The sequence below is a fragment of the Diadema antillarum genome, unplaced genomic scaffold (assembly GCF_040938485.1).
Source record: "Diadema antillarum isolate AM-2024a unplaced genomic scaffold, OU_Dant_1.0 seq00000550_RagTag, whole genome shotgun sequence".
Classification (NCBI taxonomy): domain Eukaryota; kingdom Metazoa; phylum Echinodermata; class Echinoidea; order Diadematoida; family Diadematidae; genus Diadema; species Diadema antillarum.
Genome location: NW_027271495.1, coordinates 3424721 through 3445013, shown reverse-complemented (window position 1 = coordinate 3445013; position 20293 = coordinate 3424721). Strand labels below are relative to the sequence as shown.

Below are 20293 nucleotides of genomic sequence, written 5' to 3'. Positions count from 1 at the left end.
ATAGTTTGTGTAAGTTGAGCTACTTCTTTTGAAAGTGTGGGGGGGGGGGGGGAGGGGGAGGGGTCGCGATGCAAAGCAAGTTAGGATGATATGACACGAGTTGGTGTGTGTGCCCATCAAAGTGCCCTTGGGCTGAATCTCATGCATTCCTCTGGAGGCGTGAGCGGAAGGTTTGTGGAAAAAAAAAATATTGAACCGCATCACACCATCCCCCTCATCCAATCTCAGGTGAAAAATTGTCCTTGATTAGCGAGCACATCGAGGGTCATTAAAAGCTCCCTGTCAAAGTCACCTCCATTTTCATCCTCACCAGGTGACTGGTATAATGGATTTGATTACACTCTGGTGTATAATTCAGTGATTTAGTGGAGAGGGGAATAGATTAGAAAGAGAAGGAGATAAAGGGAGGGGGTGGGGGAGAAAAGATAATGCTGGGATATTTGCACAGCCTTGATTAGAACATCTGTGTGTACATTCATTCCATCTTCTAATACAATGGAGTTTGATTAATGTTACTGCTATTAGTTTTATTATACCACATTAAACCACAGGGAAAAACACATCCAAATACACAAACCAATCACTGATTGTTTTTATGAACTTGATGTGATTATCTATCTTGCTGAATGCAGCCTTGTCATGGAAAGGAATATGATTCAGATTATAATATGATGACTTGCTCTTCATCACCTAAGTTTATGTCCCTGATATCAATCAAAGGATGGACAAAAATATGAAATGAATTAGTCATTATAATTTGTATCTTGTCACCAAGCGAGCATCAAAATGATTCACAGCGTCTTTGCTGAGGACAAGGACAGTTTGTGCAGCAGGTGTACTTTTGCTGTTTAAAAAGAAAAGATCAAAATTGCACAAAGCAACTTTTTAAATAAAGCTATGATTTCTGCAGTTTATCGTGGCTGGGCATCAGAAAAAATGGTAGGCTGTTACAAAGTAAATGAATGATAGAAGGACTTCGTCATGGGCATCTTGCCTAAGTTCATAATGAAAATATTGTGCTTTTTTGGTGACAATCTCAGGCCGAGTACAGCAGCTCTTCAAAATTCAATTATGAAGTAATCTGAGTAGTCAGAAATTAAGAAAAATTACTAAATTTCTACCTCATTATTGTGTAGACTAATTTTGTCTCATGAAAGGTACAGTGTAAATTATAATGTGTGTAACTTCTGTTTTGTGGTAAGAATTCAGACAGTTTCTGGAGCACCTTGAATTATTATGTTACTAATGACTTTGTGTCAGTATCAGACAGTGCACAATTTTGTACCTATACTACAGTTTTACCCATAGCCATGTAGCATTCTTATCTACCAATCTGTTTGTAAAGAGCACCAAAGTGATAAGTTTTGTGTTGTGTATGTGTCTGCTTTTCCAGGTTTGCTGGATTTCTTGCTCAGTCAGCACCCAGTGGCCAAGGTTCTGCGGGAACACGTCGTCTTTAAAGTAGTGCCCATGCTGAACCCAGACGGTGTCTACCTTGGCAACTACAGGTGAGTTCCGAGTGCCACCACGTCGAGCCACCATCGGGAGAGAGAGAGAGAGGGAGAGCTTTGCTAATGACAATCCCATTCCTTCTGCCTTCACCTGTGTCCTAGATCACCTGAAAATTAAAGTTTCTGATTATTTTCCTTTTAATATTTGTTTTGTGTGTATGTGTTGGTGTTCTTAGGAGTGCATGATATTGAGTGTGTGATGGCAAAGTTTGTTAATTCTGAAGAAAGATGTTACAGTAGTGCCAGAAGAATGCTAATAAATTCTTAACTTTTTCTGTGGAGTTACACCCTTCTGGTTGTCAGGTACCTTAAAATGCATGTTCTTGGGTTATATATTCATATGTAGGTGCCGCAGCTCAAAGGAAACTTTACACAGTCGAATATGATTATAATTTGAGAGTTAAATTACCAATATTTGTAAGCATTTATATTTGAACATGTCTTCCACTTTTATCACATATTTCCTGTGATACCTATGACCTGTAATACTGGCTCCAGGACATGACACCTTTATAGCAGTTTCTTCTCTCTCTTTCTCTCTCTCCCTCTCTCTTTATCTATTTCTCTCTCTGCATATGAATAAATATAAACATATTATGTAGACACACACACACACATATATGTAATATAAACACACTTATACATATTGTTGTAAGATTTTATTTCAAGGTGTTGCCTCAAACCTAAAGGTCAAAGCACAATATTCATGAAAATTCTACCTGACAGATAATGTTACTGTTTGTTGAGTGGCGAGCGATAAACCAGAGTTTCTCTGAATCCTGTGAAATGAAGAAGTGAGCTGTCGGTCCCACGTCTTCATGAAAATGGCCAGTTGATGACTTGAGAAGGGTTTTGTAATGATGAGGGTGTTTTGTGTACCGGGCTGTAAAGTCTCTGATCATACCTGCTGATCCCTAAAGGCGTATATAGTGTTGTCAGTGCGGGTCTTTGGCTGCCTCTCTCTCCTCAGGTGCTCCCTCATGGGGTTTGATCTCAACAGACATTGGCACGAGCCGTCGCCCTGGGCTCACCCCACGCTGCACGCCACCAAGCAGCTCCTAATGGACATGAATGCAAACCCAGTAAAGAGTTCCACTATATCAATTGCAAATGTGTTTATTGCAGTATTCCTTTTCATTCTTACTTCAGCTAGTCATGAGCCTCGCTTCCTTTTGCAATTTGTGACAGGAAAAAAGAAAAAGGTCAAATCATTTGCATTTTCCGGTCTTTTCTCGGCTTTCATTACCATATTTCATTGTCAGTTTTCTTCAAATGAAATTGCTTACTGTGATGAATAAAAGTTGTTTTTGAATTTTGTGTGTTCTCTACCCTTTCAAGTGAGAGTTTGGTTTTAGGTGTTTGACTAATGGCATGTTGATTTAAAAAAGGGGAAAAAATACAAGAAGATCGAGAAGCGCAGTCATATGATCTTTAAGAATATTTCAGCCTTCAACTCTTTCTTCAGTTTTCATCTACCAATTCCTACCACAAGAGACCTGTAAAATAGTATTTGAATAATATTTATATGAGGCTATGTGTTCAAAGTACAAGGTTTTTATGTAGTTCTATCACATTTTAATTGTCCATCCTGGAACTCATTCCATTATCCATTTTGATGGGTAGCTGATGTATACTAAATGTGACCTGCATCACAAAACCAACAAAAAAGACTGATTTCGTGTGAGGACTCAAAATAGGTGAAACAGGTCAGCCTAGTCAGTATTTTGTTTTTCATATTTTCTGAAAGAGCAATTCTTCTGCTACATTATCCTAAAGTTTGGAATCATAAAATGAATGGGAAATGTGTTTTTGGCAGTTTTTCTAGAGGAACACTTTTTTTTTTTTTTTGTAGAATAGTGTCATTAGATGGGTCTTAGAGTCCCTTTTCATTTCTTAAAATGCCCTTTACACACTATTCACTTTCAACTTCAATAACTTTTGAAAAGGTGATGCTACTGCTTTGAAAGTTAGCATTAGTCATGAATATGATGTGTTAACATGCTCAATTTCAGCATAACCTGATAATCCCTTTATTGTCGTTGTTAAGGAGTTATATATCCTGTCTTTTTGTCCCATTCATTGCCTAGAGCTCGGCTGGGTAAAATTAAGTGCTTTAGAATAGACCCTAAACTTCAAAGCCTCTTTCCTCAGTACACATTTTTCCAGAGTGTGCTTTCTGTCTATATTGAGATAGGTTAAGAGAGTCCATTTGAATTGATTTATACATAATTTTGAAGCTGAAAGTCTGCTCTTTCAGAATCTGCCCTTAACAAAAATCCATGTCTGGCAATTTTTTGTTGGTTTTGTGATGAAGTGTCGCAAATATTTGTCATAAAGATAACAGTCTTCTTAATATTGTTTTGAACTAGCTGTGACAAACACATGTATGTCAAATTTTTAATGTGTGGAAATGATGTCAAATATCATTGAGTCCAATGTGAGTTGAGAGTCTGTTGATCATGTCACAGAACATTGAGGTCGATTTCTACATCGACATCCATGCCCACTCCACGCTGATGAACGGATTCATGTACGGCAACGTGTATGACGACCCGGTGCGTTACGAGAAACAAGCTGTCTTTCCCAAACTCATGTTAGCCAATGCAGATGACTTCTCAATGGTAAGTCAAACTTGCCCTGGTATTACACCTGGACCACAACCTTTCCTGTGGCATTTTGATTTTGTTTAAAATACTCTTTATTTTTTTACATATTGTGCTTTCTCTCTTTAATACTTCCATCATCTATCACCTGTTTGTGTCAGTTAATTTTCTTCTCTCATGGATTATCACCTTAAACGTATCTTACATTCTCCTTTGATCTTCTCTACAACTTGCTGTTTTCTGCATCTTCATGTTTGTTTGTTTTTGTTTTTTGTTTTTTCTGGGGGGGGGGTTCAAATATCATACTTCAAATTTTCATATTTCTGTGTGTATGTGGTTAACTATTGCGTAAAAAGAGAAAATGTTTATCTCTTGCTCTAGATAACTGTTTCATTGTTTATCTTTTATGAATATGCATGTTAATATTGTTACCGAAAGTTAGCCCTCCTTTCCTTTATACCGGCTCTTTCTTTTTGACAAATAGCTTTTATTTTTTTACATTTGCTCTGCAGGCAAAGCTCAGAATCTGCTTTGATGATTGAGCAGGCATTTCCATTAAGTTCTGCCTCCTTTCTTTTGTCTTCATTACTTTTATAGCCAGTATCTTTTTTTATATCTCTTTATCCAAAAAAAAAAAACCAACCAAACAAAGCAAAAAGAAATGGATGGGATTTTGTTATATGTTTGTGAAAAATTTACTGTGAATAAAATTATTATGCACCTTCAAACTTTTTGCTAAGAGTACAAACCTGCAGGCCAGGAATTATGCCCCAGTTCAAGCCAACACTTTGAGGTACAATGATCATGAAAGATCTAATTTGGTTTGAACACATGTGTTGTCCATGCTTATAGTCTCTTGATAGTGAGTCATTAATGACATTAACTGACTGAAGGCTTAAGCGATAATAAGGATTATCCTAAGATTATCTGATGTGAGAATGAAGTACAATAGATTTTCTTTACCACCTTTTAATTACATTGAATGGAATAGACATGCGCTAAATTATCTTATTAGTATTTAATTCCCAGAAACAAAAGTGAGAAAGAGGCATATTTTTTTCATTTGCATTTCATTCCTGCTGCACATAAAATTTATATAACACCAACTTTCAGAAAGGGCAATATGCAAAAAATAAAAAGAGCAAAAAACAAAAAAGACAAAAAAAAATCACCTGTAGCTGGCAACTCTGACCTTGACTTATTCTCTTGAGCTTTGGAGCACAAGTTGATTAAGAGAAACAAATCTGATTAGATGAATAGAAAATGCTCAGCCAAGTGGTAAGAACGAGGAAAGTTGAAGGGGAAAAAAGAGATGAGTATTTTTTTTTTCTTTTTTTAGTAGTTGGGGAGGGGGAGAGATGAAGGGAGGGGATAGAAGTAGGTAGAGGATGGAAAAAAAAAAGAAGAGGAAGGAAGCTTAACGATTGCTTGTTTGGAAAGACGTCCAAATCACATCAGTTTGCAGTACAGAAGACAAGTCCAAGGTTAGGCAGGGCCTGGCATGGGATGCATTTAGCAACGGCTTATTACCATTCGCTGCTCGCTCAAGTACGCATCCCCCCCTGGAGGCACATCTCCACGCCGCATGTCCCTGGCCGGGCTCTCCCGCACACCCACGGTCGATGGCTCGTGCATATGCATGAGCCGTGTGCTGATGTCATGGCTGACATCACTTTGAGTCATTGGATGCGATCTGTATGTCTGGTTCCATTATGACTGCAGCGAGGATTTCTCTTCCCCCCACAACCAGGAGCAATGATTCCCCCTCTCCTTACTTGTGAATTGTAGGGAAAAGTTTAAGGTCATGTGAAGTCAGGCATGTGTCAAATACCTAATGCACATCTCTCTTACCCACCATTCCACTGCAGGAAAACACAAGACAGGCGAAAGCTTTAATGAAAGCATTACATCATTATCTTAAATCACAGAAATAGAGAAAGAGAGAAACACAGAGAAGTGAGAAAGAGTGAGAGAGAGAGAGAGAGAGAGAGGGAGAGGTGGAGAACTTGTTCCTTCGCTCTGAAGATTTTTTCCAATCTGTTGAATAATTCATGAAAAGTTTAACTTTCAGTGCGGCGATGACTCATATGAAGAGATAAGAGAGAGTTTGTTCAGAGAGGTGTAAATTTCGCAAAGTGAGCACTGATGTAAGCTGGACTCTAGCTCCCTTTGCCTGCCATCAAAGTTCAAGTAAGTGCCCCCCGTGATACGATGGAGTCAGATGTATGAAGGGTAGAGCTCCTTGTGGTGGCATATGGATTAATCATGAGGCTCAGGTGGGGAGCAAGGTGTTCAACTTGGCTTGTCAAATTTCATGTGCTCCTTCTTGGTGATTCACTCTTTCCAGAACAAAGTTTTTGCCCAGCTCCCATTGATGATGCTGTTGTTTTTTCTCTGCATTTTCCCCCTTTTCACTGTGTTTGCGTGTTTTTCCTTCTGCTCCGTACTTCTTGTACTTGTACTTGTACAGGTACGCGAGGATGTTGTTCAACTCACCGTGTGAAAATTGCTGCGTTCTGAGAAATCAGTGACTCATACTTCTTCAACCAAGTTGTGTATTTTTGGTTGAGTTTGAGATGTTGTTGATATGCTTGGCTGAGGCAGTCAACTGTCACCTCAAGCAGTGAATCATCCATTCCAAACAAAGTTCGCCTGTTGATTCAAAAACCCTTTCTCTTCAACTTGCACTCAAAGTGTATCTACATGTAGTTGAACTTCCAGTTGGCTACATTAAAGAATTGAAGTGCATTAGTTGTCTTGCTGATGTTAAGATAGTGATACTGATGATGATTGTAAAGATGATGATGATTAAAACAATAAAGATAATTGTAATGAAGTAATAGTCATTATTTTCAGTTTTGTTCCTTCTCATTAGATTGCTTCTTCAATCAATATCATTATTTGAAGTAAAGTTACTAATTACTGTCATTGGATATTCATCACATACACGGTGAAATTGACTATGATAGAATTCTCTTCTTGTGTTTTTGCCATTCTGTAATTCTTTCATTTTAAACTTTAACCACCATTAAATGATACTAATGATCAAGTATAGCTGTTGCATTGTCATAGTTTGTAAATGTCTCCTGTCATTCACCATTCAAAGCCAGAAAGCAGATTGGTTGAAGACTAAAGCAAAAAAAAAAAAAAAAAAAAAAAAAAAAAAAATCTTTCCATTAATTTATGAGCATTGGTGTGTTGGAATGATTTTTATTTGCTCAGTTTCTGGTATGTCATATATGGGAGAGAGATGGTTCTACCTTTTCCCCTTTTCCCCTCTGTCCAACCCCCTACCATTTGCCCTCCATCCCCATCCCCACCAGTGCCCCCATCCCACCCCAACTGCTACTAAGCAGTAAGCACCACCAACCTGGCACTGGACTGGTCATTGATCTCAGCCATCACCCAGCCAATGTACTCTCTAACCTTTCCGTCCCTGTCTCGAGACATGAGGTGTATGTATCCCCCTCCACCCCTACTGTCCATTTCTGCCCGGGGAGAGAAACCCCACACCCTCGGATATTTTGCTAACTTTCTCCCAGCTCCTGCACTTCCCCCCTTCAGGTTAACAGGGTTAAAAGCCCAAAATGAGATCAGACTCGCCCGCATCCCTGATTTCATCCTAGGTCGGGATGATACCTAGTTTGGTAGCGATACACTCCCATCAATTCTGCCTGCCCCTTGAACCTCAGCCCGGCAACCCAGCCCTACCGGGCAGGATATCACCCGTGGTGATATTTAGGGAGGCGGAGCTGGCTAATTGGTGGTAAGGTGACACCAATTTGAAGATGCCTTTGGGCCCCCATCGCCCCAATTTTTTTGTCAGCTCTGGTGTCAGATTGCTGGCAAACATTGATTTTGTGTGTGTCGGAACTGCTGATGTTTTGTCTCTCCTGGAATATCTGTCGCTCTTTTCCACTCCGTGATGATACTTCTATGTGCCCTCCATGCCCCACCCCATCCTTTATTTGGTGGAAGGAGGTAGGGTGCAAAATGTCTTTAGTGTCCACTTCTGATTTTTTTCCAAGTCTTTCCCTATGTCTCTGCCTCTTTGTTCATCTGGCTCACTCGCTCTTTCTTTCTCACTGTCATATTAAAAGCACAGTGCCTTCATCTTCATATGTCTCCCACCATAGTGTTCTAGCTTTCTGTGTTGTAAGTGCATGGCTTGCTTTCTCTTCTGCCTCACTGTTATTCAACCCCCTTTTGGTTCATCTTCAGCCATGTGTCTAAAGCTAGCTTATATGCCAGCAATCACTCACAGTTTTCTGTGTATTTATAGTGCAGACTTGGTTTCCTCTTAAATGCCAGGTAATGTCTGCCTCCTACTTTCCATGTTTTTTTTAAATGAATTTCAACAGTTCTTCCTTTCTGTCTGTCTGTCAGTAGTCATGTAGATGACAAATGCTACACTGAAGATGTCATGTTTATGACTGTATCTCCATATGACCCAAGAAGGACTTTGTTCACTTGTCTTCTCATTATCTATTTATATATCCCTTGTTATGTTGTTTTACTTCTTCACATTTTTATACTTATTTCGTATCAGTAGATTCACATCCTGTTATTGATTTGAAAGCCTGCAAAGCTGTTTTCCATTTTCTTTTTGAGGGGATCCACACAGTAAAAAAGAGAAGGTATACAGTATTAACATCAAACAGAATGCTGAAACAAATGTAATTTGGACTTGCGTAAAGTGATGCATATAATTAACAACTTTCATCATGTAGTGAGCGCTCCTCTTAGCATGTATTAGCAGATTGAAGTAATTTTTAGTATCCCTTGACTGTCCTGTGCAGATGAACACGTCTTTCAACCGAGATGCCGTCAAAGCTGGTACGGGGCGACGCTTTCTTGGAGGCATCCTGGACGAGAACTCTCTCTGCTACACGCTGGAGGTCTCCTTCTTCTGTTACACCCCCACCTCATCCTCCACTGTGGTGCCCTATGATGAGGACAGCTGTATCCTTTGCCATGGCAACTGGGACGGTGGTGGTGACTGGTGATTTGGATGATGCTTGTTGTCATAACAATTGGAATAATGAATGTGATGGCAGGCCACTCTGAGTGTGTATGCATGTGTGTTTGTGTGTGTGGGGGGGGGGTATGTGTGTGTTTGTTTCTGCTTGTGTGTATATGTGGAAGGTGAGTTGATTCTATATTGATATCCCTATAATCCCTATGTATGCACTGGACTTTTACAGTCACTGCCGCGTAATTTTTGTTTATAATTCTTTTTCCTATGCTGACCAGGGATGGCATTTTAAAGTGCTTTGTATTCAGTGGCAAAGATGCTATAAAGATATGAACTATTATTGTTGTTAAAACTGTTATTATTGTCATGTTTTGTTTTGTTTTTGGTTGTTTTTTCTTTTCTTTTCAATTGATAAGGCCAGAAACCACTTTGCCAGAGGTAGTTGTGTCTATCAGCTAGTGTCCAGACACACTTTAAAAACCCTGTACAAAGTATCTTCTCCTTTGCCAATCTAATGTTTGTTTTACCTGAATGGGTAACATGGGGAAAGTCAAGTAGACTTTATGGTACATGAAACTCATAAATCACAATAATTTGGACAGGCTACTTTACATGCATATTTTTTGCTGCATTTCCTTTTCACAAAACCTTTCAATCTTGATAGTTGAGCAGGCACGCCTCCACCCAAATTACCTCCCCCCCCCCCCCCAAGCATTTAATAAAAAATAAAGAGAGTCAAAGAAGACAGGGGAAAAAATAGCTTTTTAATGTGTTTTTTTTCCTCCCATTTGTTGGAGGAAAAGCAATATGGTACCTCAGTGAATGAATTGTAAACTTACAAGGCAACAAAACATCAAATATCTTACCTGTCACTTGATGCTTGTGTGATGAGGTTTTACGTTCACACTTTATTGAAATGATGTTGGTTATCACTTCTTATGACATTTAGATACATGCAGACATCATACTAGGATGTTACAGAAAAAGCGACAGGAAACGCCATATTACATTAGCATTGTCTAACAATGACTGTGGAACAATAGCTTAATAATATAATTGTTTTTTCCCATAATGCTACTTCTTTCACGGAAGAAAATAAAACAAATGCTGGGGATGCAGAGGGTAAATTTCAATCGATGTACCTCCCCCCACCCCCCTTTGGCTTCACATAGTTCGCCTTCTTATGCAATTTGTCTGTCATTTTTTTCTATCTAGATTAATGGATACTACAGTTTTGATTATTTCAGAATATACCATTAACACCATTGCAACACGCTGCTTACCAGGATGAGAATGTAGTTTAATGATTCCCACAAGACACTGAATGCAGGATGTTAAAAACCATTAAAAACCAGCAGCATCTTGAAAAAAAAAAAAAATTAAACCAGATCATCCCATTGTCTTCCAGAGTAACTTTTGACACTTGTAGAGTCCTAGTTATCTGTGAATGTGAGAAATATTGGCACTTTTATTGATGGCCAATTTCCCTCACTTACAATGATTGTTGCAGAGACTTTTATGTCTCCAGACATGAGTGTTAATGTCCTTCTACTGAATGCCAATGAGACTCTTTTAATGGCCTTAATTCATCACATAGCAATTCATCGTGCAAAGTGCCTTTTAAAATAGTGCAATGTCCACTTAAAACATGCCTAAACAGGCATTTACTGGACAAATGCAACACTTCTCTTTTTACATTTAAGAGTTTGCCTTTAAAAAAAAAAAGTATTATGTGTTTCTGAGGTTCCCCCTTTTGTTTTATTAGAAGTGCTGTTGGGGATTTTTTATCTTTTATTTTTGACATTGTCATAAGGACAGAAATGTTCAAAACACACATTCACACTGCTGCAAAGTGTACAGTATTTCTCTATATGGCAGAGTGTACACATCTAAACTCTTTTTTTAGACTGTCAGAAATATGTCTTAATATTTTGATGGCCTCATGATCATGAAAACAGTTGAGTAGTTTTATCAACCTGATGATATTGGCTTGTTTTTGTACAACTCTTGGCATCAATGTTACTGAAGCTGAAATGTTAATAATATTAACAATGTTAACAGGCTGAAAGTTATTACAGTTGACTGATGACTAACTTTTCATTAGTTTTTTTCTCGTCATAGATCGGTCATAAATATTTTACCATTGTCTTTATCTACATATCTTGCTGATCTCCCCTCTGCCGTGGAAAGCTGATTACTGTAAAAGTGGTTTCTTTCGCGGTGGTTTTATTTTCGTGCTTTGAGGTTGAACCGCGAATTTAACATTATGCGAAAATGTTTTAAAAAGTCGCACGAAATTAACCACGTAAGGAAATGTTTTAAACTCGCCGCTTGTTACAACGCTATTGCGCACATGCACACTCGAAGAATCCGTGCAATTTAGGTCATCTAGGCATCAATAGTTTTATACAAGCATGTTATAAAGTACTCGAGGGACGGGATTTCAGGTAAGCCTGCATTTAATTTCAATTTCTATCTAATAGATTAAACAAAATAATTGGATTATAGTTTGGGTTTTCATGTGCAAAATAAAACAGTTTTTGCCGACTGTGAATTCACAGATTTTGTCGACCCCGAATTTAAACACACACACGAAAAAGTCGGCACCGATGGAAACCGCGAAAGTATCTGTACGCGAAAGAAACCACTTTTACAGTATCTAAATTTCTGAAATGCAGGGTTCATCTTTGGTCAAGTTATGGTAGATTGCAGATTGTTTTTCTAGATACTGTAGAACGAGGAATGTTCGCGTGCATTTGAATTTGGCGAATTTCGCGAGCTGCAACATTCGCAAAATTAAAATGCACTTGAAAGTTCTTGCCTACACAATATGCATTGGATCCCAGTGTCAAGTCACAAAAATTTCATGCTGTGAGAAACGCATTCGGCTCCAATTTGCGAAATTTTCATGCCGCGAATATATCGTGTTTTACAGTATGTCTTGTGTAGCTCTGGACATGATGAATTATTAAAAGTGAAAACACTAAACTACGGCTATCAGAGAATTCTTCATATGTACAACTATGCAGCTTTTTCTGCATAGTCAAAACAACCAAGGACAATCTTAGAAAGAATGAGGAAAAATGTTCAAATGTTCAATGAATTAGATTTCTCAATGCAAAGTTGCAAATTCAGATGACTGCCAGAACCAATCATCAGCAGAGACTTTGCAAAGTCTGATTCTAACATGAACTTGTTGAACTCTGACAGTTAGCCATTCATGACAGGAACTTGTATGAGTTAGACATTACATGAAACCAGGAACTCACTTTGCTTTATGATGTTGTCATTAGATTGGTGGTTTGGTGTTCACACTGCATCTAGTTTCAATGAAAGATCATTTTAGATTACCTACGTATTCTTCCAAGTACACATTACTATATGGCTTAGAGTTGTGGTGCTGAGTGACATTCTCGCCTCACTGACTACACTACATCTAGTAGCTCTGTCAGGCCTTCAGTGAGGGCTACTGTAAAACTGTCGCAGGAGTGCGGAGGAACGGGCTGACCATTAGTCTTGTGTCAAGCTGCGAGAATCAATGAGAATGATTAACGTCTCCTTAAACATTGCGGCGCCAGCGAGGCAGAGCTAATGCTCTCCAGAGACAATTCAAGCCAGGATGGTGAGATAAGTGTGATGAACCCTAATTACTCCCCAGCTTCTGGGAGAATTCTGAAAAGTACATTGTCCATTTCATGAATAGTACATGACTGGACAGTGCAGGTAGATCTATTACACTGCTCAAGTAACCCTGTGACTGCATAACACAAAATTGCCCCTTTTTTATGTGTTTTTCATGATCAAAGGTTAAAACATTTTTTATTTTTTTATTTTATCTTTTTTTTAAGTTTAAGATTGTAGTCGCTAGAATTCTGTTTATGTTGGTTATGAGAAAAGTTTCACCCAAGAGGACCTTTATTAAAATGAGCATTTCTGGAATCCTCAATGTATAAGTGAAATTAGAATCCTCTGGGATCTCCCTTTTTTGCCCCATTTTTTAAACTTACACTTGTAAGTACAGTGAAAATAGTACCTGATCATGCTTCTAAGCATTCTGCTCTGCGACAAAATACTACAGGTTTTTATATGAGATCTATTTTTGCTTTGCTTTGAATAATTGCAGTTGCCCTAAACCATCAATAACTCAAGTTTTCACAAATGCAAGCTTTCCCTCAAAGTAGCTGTCATGAAATTGTTGGAAAGATGGCTGTAGTCACAAATTTGGTTGATCTCATATCTATCAAACGGCCATTCAAGGATTATGAGGCTATTTTTAGCTTAATTAAATCAGTCTGTTTTAAGTAGTATGCCTACAATACAGATCTACTCTGACTTTGCTTGCCTTTGTTCCAGATTTCGTCAGGAGATAGACCTACGTTATGTAGGCATGGGTGAGGATACCATGATGTAAAGGTGCAAAGTTTGAATTAATAGGTACCATTCAAACAGGCGTGTGCATTGAGGACATACTTGTTATTATAACATTAAAACTTGTGCTATTATCCCTTACGATCAAATCACCTCCCTTCTCACATTACAAGAGGAAATGTTATTAATTAAGGGAGCATTCACATTCACACAATATTGACACAATATGACTGAAGAAAAGACAGATGTCGCCTAAGTATATTTTCTTTGTATGAACACATTGCCTGTAGGAACCTATTGAGTCCTAAGTAAGGTCCAATGGAATGTAAGAATCTGGTAGTAAATGGGACAGATCAGCAAGTGATCATGGCTCATGGTAATAAAATGCTCAGAAAGAAGAAAATACGGCTACCTTATTTTCCACAAAGCAACCCAATCAGTATAAGATGTGACCCTGCACCTCAAAACAAACAAAAAGTCGCCAGACATGAATTTTTAGTTAAGACCATATTCTGAAAGAGCAGACTTTAAGCTTTAAAATGATGTATAACTCAAATCAAATGGACTCTCCTAACCTATCTAGATATTGGAAAGAAAGCACAAACTCAGGAAAAGTGTGAACTGAGAAAAGAGGCTCTGAAGTACAGTGTCTATTCAAATGCTTAATCTTTACCAAACTGTGCTGGCTGTGCGATGAATGGGACAAAAAACAGGAAGTAAACCACCAGAGTAACAACAATGAAGGGATTATCAGATTATACTGAAATTAAGCATGCCTTATTAATACATTCTGTCCATAATTAATGCCAACTTTCAAAGCAGTAGCACTATCCTTTCAAAAGTTATTAGAGTTGAAAGGAAGAGTGTGGACAAGGTTTTTCAGAAATGAAAAAGGGATTCTAAAGACATACCTAATCACACTATTCTACCAAAAATGTTCGAGATAAACTGCTACAAAAACACACTTTCCTGCCCATTTTATGATACCAAATTTTAGCATAATGTAAAAGAAGACCCGCTCTTTCAGAAAATATGAAAAAGTCAAGTTCGGCTAGGTTGACCCATTTCACTTATTTTCAGTCCTAACGCAAAATCAGCGTGTGCGACTTTATGTTCGTTTTGAGGTGCACGGTCACATATGCTTGGCGTGTCACAGTAAGTTATTGTGTGGCTGTATGTAGCATGAGCATCAATGTGCACATTGCAATGCCAGACTCTGCTTAAAGCTTCTTGTTCCATGCTACTAGTACTTGAAGTTATCTCCTACCAAAACTGATTTTATTAACAATGTAAATCAATCTGAAGTCATTCCCTTGACTGTAATGTTCTCACAATTTAGTGTCTCTCTCTCTCTCATTTTTTTAATATGTTTTTCAAGGTAAGGGGAAAAAATACAACAGGGATTAATCAATTACAAATCATTCCAGTGTGTCAACCCATGTGCTGTATCCATAAAGCTGATCACCTAACATCCGGCATTTCTTTTGTCTCTGAAAATCAATTAAGTAGGGTGGTGACTCTCTGTGTGGAATCTCTACCGGTAGGCAGTCAGTCGCTTTTGATTAGCCTGAAATGGACACGCACTCAGATGAGCTATTCCATTAATCAACGCTCTCATTGTTTCTCTGCCACAGCCTGCTAAATCTTTCATGAGCCTCTTGTTGTAGAGTGGTGATGAAATGGAGGAGGGTGGGGGATCTTTTTTTTTATCTTTTCTTTTTTTGATCTGGAATTGAGATGGTGAGCCCAGGTAGGCAATAGGTGATTTCCACCTTGTTTGTTTGATCAAAGTACGACGAACTGTCGTGCTGCATCAGGTAAAACAGGTACGGCAGTAAACAACATCGGGTGTTTGTTTCAGGGTTACGCATTTGGTATCCGGCGGATGACTGTGTCGTGATTAATGTGGACACAAGAGAGATGCCCGCGCTCGTGGAAGAAAATGAAAGAATTTTACAGAGAACACAGGGATGAGAATTTACAATCTGGCTTTTTGGGCTGGATGAGATGCCGTCTTGTTTGAATAGGCTTGGCTTTCTACTACTTGCACAGTAAATTAACTTCCACAGTGTTAAGCATAGACGTGCCGGTACAATGAATGGGGAGTGTTGTTACACAAAGGGCTATCCGCTGCTATTTGTTGAATTTCATGCATGTACCTGATATTATAGGTGGGCAGGAGATTCCTTTTCCTTTTTTTTTCTTTTTGAAGATTCATCTTTAGCATACCAAAGAAAAAAAGATAAGGAAATCCCAAATAATAATGATGAAAAACAGCATTGAATAGCACCAGGCAGCACCCTTAACAGTTGACATTAAAGGTCCTGTTTACCTTTGGGAACAGTGATTTAAAACATTTTCAAGATATGACATTTAATGCATGTGTGTAGGTCTGTTGTACCACAAAACATCCTATCAAAAAATTTTCGCGATAAAGCCTGAAATATAAGGAGATATCTGTATTTTTCTCGATAAAATCGTAATTGTAGACAATTTAGTCTGGAAACACCTTTATTATAACTATTGTTCACATTTTGTATGTTGAACAGTACTTAACATTGATTTTACTGATTCACATTTTTACAGTGGTTGTTTCTATTCCTAACTCATATTTTTGAACTATTTCAAAGCGCTAATGCTGGGTTTTTGTTTCATTTGCAAATGGTAAATTATGCCTTTAAGATGGCGCACTGAACAAATTGATCACTTATATAGGATTTTAGAGAAAATGCAAGATAATCCTATATTTATGTATAGCTAATGTACCTTGCGTTCTAAAATCAGTTGACTTGTGAAAGAAAAAAAAATGTTTAGTTTTGATATTAATCTTAGTTTTTACATTCCATACATCTGTCTACTATTCTGGTTTCATTCATTGGCTTCTGTTACGTTGGGATGTATGAATTTTATTTATTTTACATCAAGAGTAATGTGCTGCATTGTGGGAATTCTCTCAGTTGAACAGCATAGTTTTGGGCGATGCTGATCGTTTGTATGTTTTTAGTCTTTAGCACTTTATTTGAAAAAGACAAACACTCAATACATAATGAATTATGAAATGAATATGATAAATAAAATATGATATAACAATGTAGTCTTCTTCTACAGGTATTATAGACCACATGCTGTCAGAAACTATCAGAAACTGAATAAGAATGAGTAAGGCCATCAATTCCGTGAGAGTACCAGTACACTACTTGTCACTGTCTTACTGAGAATAATTGAATGACAGTTTTATATGATGAGAATAATTGCTGACAAAATGCCTAATGTGAAAAAAAACAACAGCAACAAATGTGTGTGCATGTGTGTCTGTGTGTTTATGTGCATATTTGAATGGAGATGAATAAAATAAAATAAATGTAAATGCTATTCCACTAACAAGATGAGCCTTGAATTAGAGTGTGCAAGGATAATGTGTATTGGATGTGTGTCGAGAGCATTATGGCCTTACCCTATAGAACAATGTGATAGAAACAAGCAGAGATTTATCCATTCTTAACCGCTTGACCACAACCAGATATGAAGCTGGGCAGGAACCTTGTGAAGACATTTCTAGACTACTACAAGCTCTCCTCACTCATCACTCCAAAGCCCGCTGCGAATGTCTCGGCTCTAAATCAGTTCAAGGTAGGCTTGTGCAAGCTCACCGTCAGCCAATTATTTCAGAGTCTGCTCAAAGCTGACGGTATTGTGTAATTGTGCTGCTTTGCCGCAGAAATGGAAATATTCATAGCAGAAAAAAAAATGGAAATTGCTATGACAACAGGAGTACCAGCTGAGGACCTGCTTTGGCTATGGGTTTTCGTATCATTTTGAAGTTACATTTGATATAGGTCTTCTATGAATTTACTCCCAGATTTCTGGGCTCACTGATGTGCATACACACAAACATTTTATGCACTCAGGAAGAAAAGGAAATTTGCACTTTCAGAATCAGTTGACCACAGGGTCCAATTTCAAGAAGGTTCAACCATGCATATTCACAATGTGATATAAGATTGTCTTTCCTAGCAGACATATGATGTGGTATAGCTAGTTTTCTTGCAGAAAAGTGTACTTGAAAGTAAACAATGTAACCAAAAAAAAAAAAAAAGGAATGAAAGCATGTCTTTCTTGCCCTTTTTCAGAGGAGAGAAAAGTCTGCAAAAGGTCAAAAGGGCGAAGGTCAAAAGACAGAGGGTCAGCGTCGAGCCTACTCTGAGATGAGCAAGTACATGAGGAACAATGGTGAGACTCACAGCCACAGTGCGCCATCGGTCAATGGGTCATCCGCTGTCCAGCTGCGCTTCCACCACCGAGAAGCAAAGAGATGATGACCGCCCTCACATTGACTGTTGATCGCTAGACCTCGTGCCTCTTGATACTAGCCTTTGGATTTCATTCTAGAAACTGTGTGGACAATGCTGTAGATGGGATGAGTTAACTAAACAGAACAAGTGTTGAAAGAACCAGCTTATGGTGTCCACTCACTGGCCAGGGTTCCCGTTATGGTCTGGTAGAGGAAAGGTACTTCAGAGTGTATCCAAAGTTAACCCCTTGACTGCTTGCAGCAGTGTTACAGCCATTAGAGATCATTCATGATATGTGATCCAGTAGTCACTGTGTGAAAATGTGAGTGAGTGCAGTGCTATCAATACCAGAAGTAGAGGGCAGTTCTGAAATCTGTCCCTAGCTGTGATATAGGGCTGTAGGAAGCCCTTATTCCTGAATCTCTTGAAAACATCCAATCACAGAGTTTACCCTCTGTGCAAATGTTTCTTCACATGCAGAGGAAATGATAAGTCTTTGAGTGCCATATTGCCTGCTACATGAAGTTATCTTTGGTCCTAGCTGTAGCAACTGCAGTTGCAACTCTTGTAAATGCTGTACACTAATAAGATGGAGAATGTCATCAAAAGGTGATGGATTCAGAATGAAAATAGGTAAACCAATATGACTTGTGAATAACAATATTGCCGGCAACAGGTAACATCGAAATAGATGAGCAATACATGCACAGATACAATTTGAAATTGGTGTCATGTTCCTCATGAAAATATACCCTGCTTCCTTATGGCTGAACTCAGAGGCCTGAATGCCTTTAGTAGCTGGACATTTAATGTTACAAAAGAAATGAAACTGCAGAAGCTTTGCTGATGCTCAATGGCGATACATCTTACCAACAGTTTGTATTTTAGGTTGGTCCAACCTACGATATTTTAAGTTGTTAACAGACACACAGTGACAATACCCAGTTTGAGTTTGAAGTTATCATGGGACCAGGGGAATTTAACTTGTAAAAAGGATTTCTTGTGAGGTGTTTTTTTTTACAAATCAAACAGATTAAGAGTGAATTTTGAGAGCCGCAGCAGTTTTTGTATGAGTTCAGTTTTATTTGCAGTTTCATAATTTTCTTTGAATGGCAAATCAGTTATGTTTAGGTCAGATAATTCTCTTGTAGGATGATTCAGATACAGTACCGGTATCTCTGCATAGCATACCCTTAGCTTGAAGAGATCAGCTTAGGTGCAGTGAAAGTGTGGTGTTACTGCCTGTGTACCATTTTCATGGTAATTCAATGTTCATGTTTTCTTGATGTAGTACAAATAGTCCTGACATTCTTTGATAAAAGGGTAAATCTTTAGATCACTATTTTCTTTTCTCTAAAAGTGACCAAACTTTCTGTTTAATTCTTGCTACAAAATGGAGCATGGTAACATCCTGATAGCAGCCAATCAGTAGCCACCTCTTGCTTGCTATTCATATCTGTTGCTGTAGGATGCACATTTTTTCAAGTTCACTGGAAAACTCAGGGCACATGCCTTGTGGTCCTACCTCAAAAGTGCATTTAGATTCATGTCATGATGTGAAGTTCATTACAAAAACTAAAAAAAAAAAAAAAATGTAGTTCTTCTAAACCAGCCCTTTACAAGACAGTTATGTTTGTCACAAATGAGACATTCCTGTGTGCAGGTACATGTATGTGCTTTTATAACCAGAGCATATGGCCTTGACGCAATGTGTGCTATAGTTTGGGAGATTCACAACTTAATGTGTTCCTCCCTACCCCCCCCCCCCCAACATCTTATTAAATATTGAAAGTATGTAGCTGCACCTATCAGTGTTCAAAAGGACTCGGATGTACAATGTGCACAGACATGACTGGATTGCCGGTGCAGTCAGCAACTCCACCCTTCAAAGCACAAATCATAACTGTGCAATTTCTGGCCAGATCACAGGAAGATTTTCATTGGTTGACTGACTAGGATTGCCCCGCCCCTTGCACAGTGTGGCCCTGAAATCAGGATAGATTTGACAAAGCCAGACAATGCTCTTTGTGTCAATGTGATTTTTCTCATTCTTTGAATACCCTGCTTATTAATAATGAGTTAGGAACATCATGCACCTGGTGTATTGTTACAAAGTGTGAGTTGCACAATAGCATTTTAAGCATACCTGTCATTATGGTATGCTTTTGTCTATGCTTTCTAACTTATTTTGAGTTGTAGTTGCTGTGTGCATGTGAATAATACCAAAAAAAAAAAGAGAACAAAAACCACAAATTATGTTATGTACATGTGACAGAGCTTGCACGAGGCCAGGGTTTCTAACATATTCAAATTGGATGGATATTTTTGGTCTATGAACCTAGTAATGAGGTATTTCATCCTCCTGTGCATACTCAATAGATTGTTTCTGTAATGTTATATAATTTATGAATTTTTATTTCCTACTGCTCAGTAAGGAAGCATTTCATTCACCTGTGCCCTTCCATTAAGTTCCATAGGCTGGAATCACTTAGTTATTGCTAGGTAGGTCAAGCCCTCAGCAAGTTTCATGGTTGTTAAGGGCAA

The 20293-nt window shown here is 38.3% G+C and overlaps 1 protein-coding gene across 1 annotated transcript in view; it reads left to right on the top strand.

The window, feature by feature from the left end:
- The window catches only part of LOC139734860 (cytosolic carboxypeptidase 6-like), a 111486-nt gene extending 93397 nt beyond the window's left edge, over positions 1-18089 (top strand). The window contains exons 8-13 of the mRNA XM_071645640.1: positions 1394-1508; positions 2482-2593; positions 3980-4132; positions 8914-9076; positions 16978-17087; positions 17588-18089. Of these exons, the coding sequence (XP_071501741.1) occupies positions 1394-1508; positions 2482-2593; positions 3980-4132; positions 8914-9076; positions 16978-17087; positions 17588-17773 (839 nt within the window). The 3' untranslated portion in view covers positions 17774-18089. The remainder of the gene's footprint in view (positions 1-1393; positions 1509-2481; positions 2594-3979; positions 4133-8913; positions 9077-16977; positions 17088-17587) is intronic.
- Positions 18090-20293: the final 2204 nt, after the last annotated feature.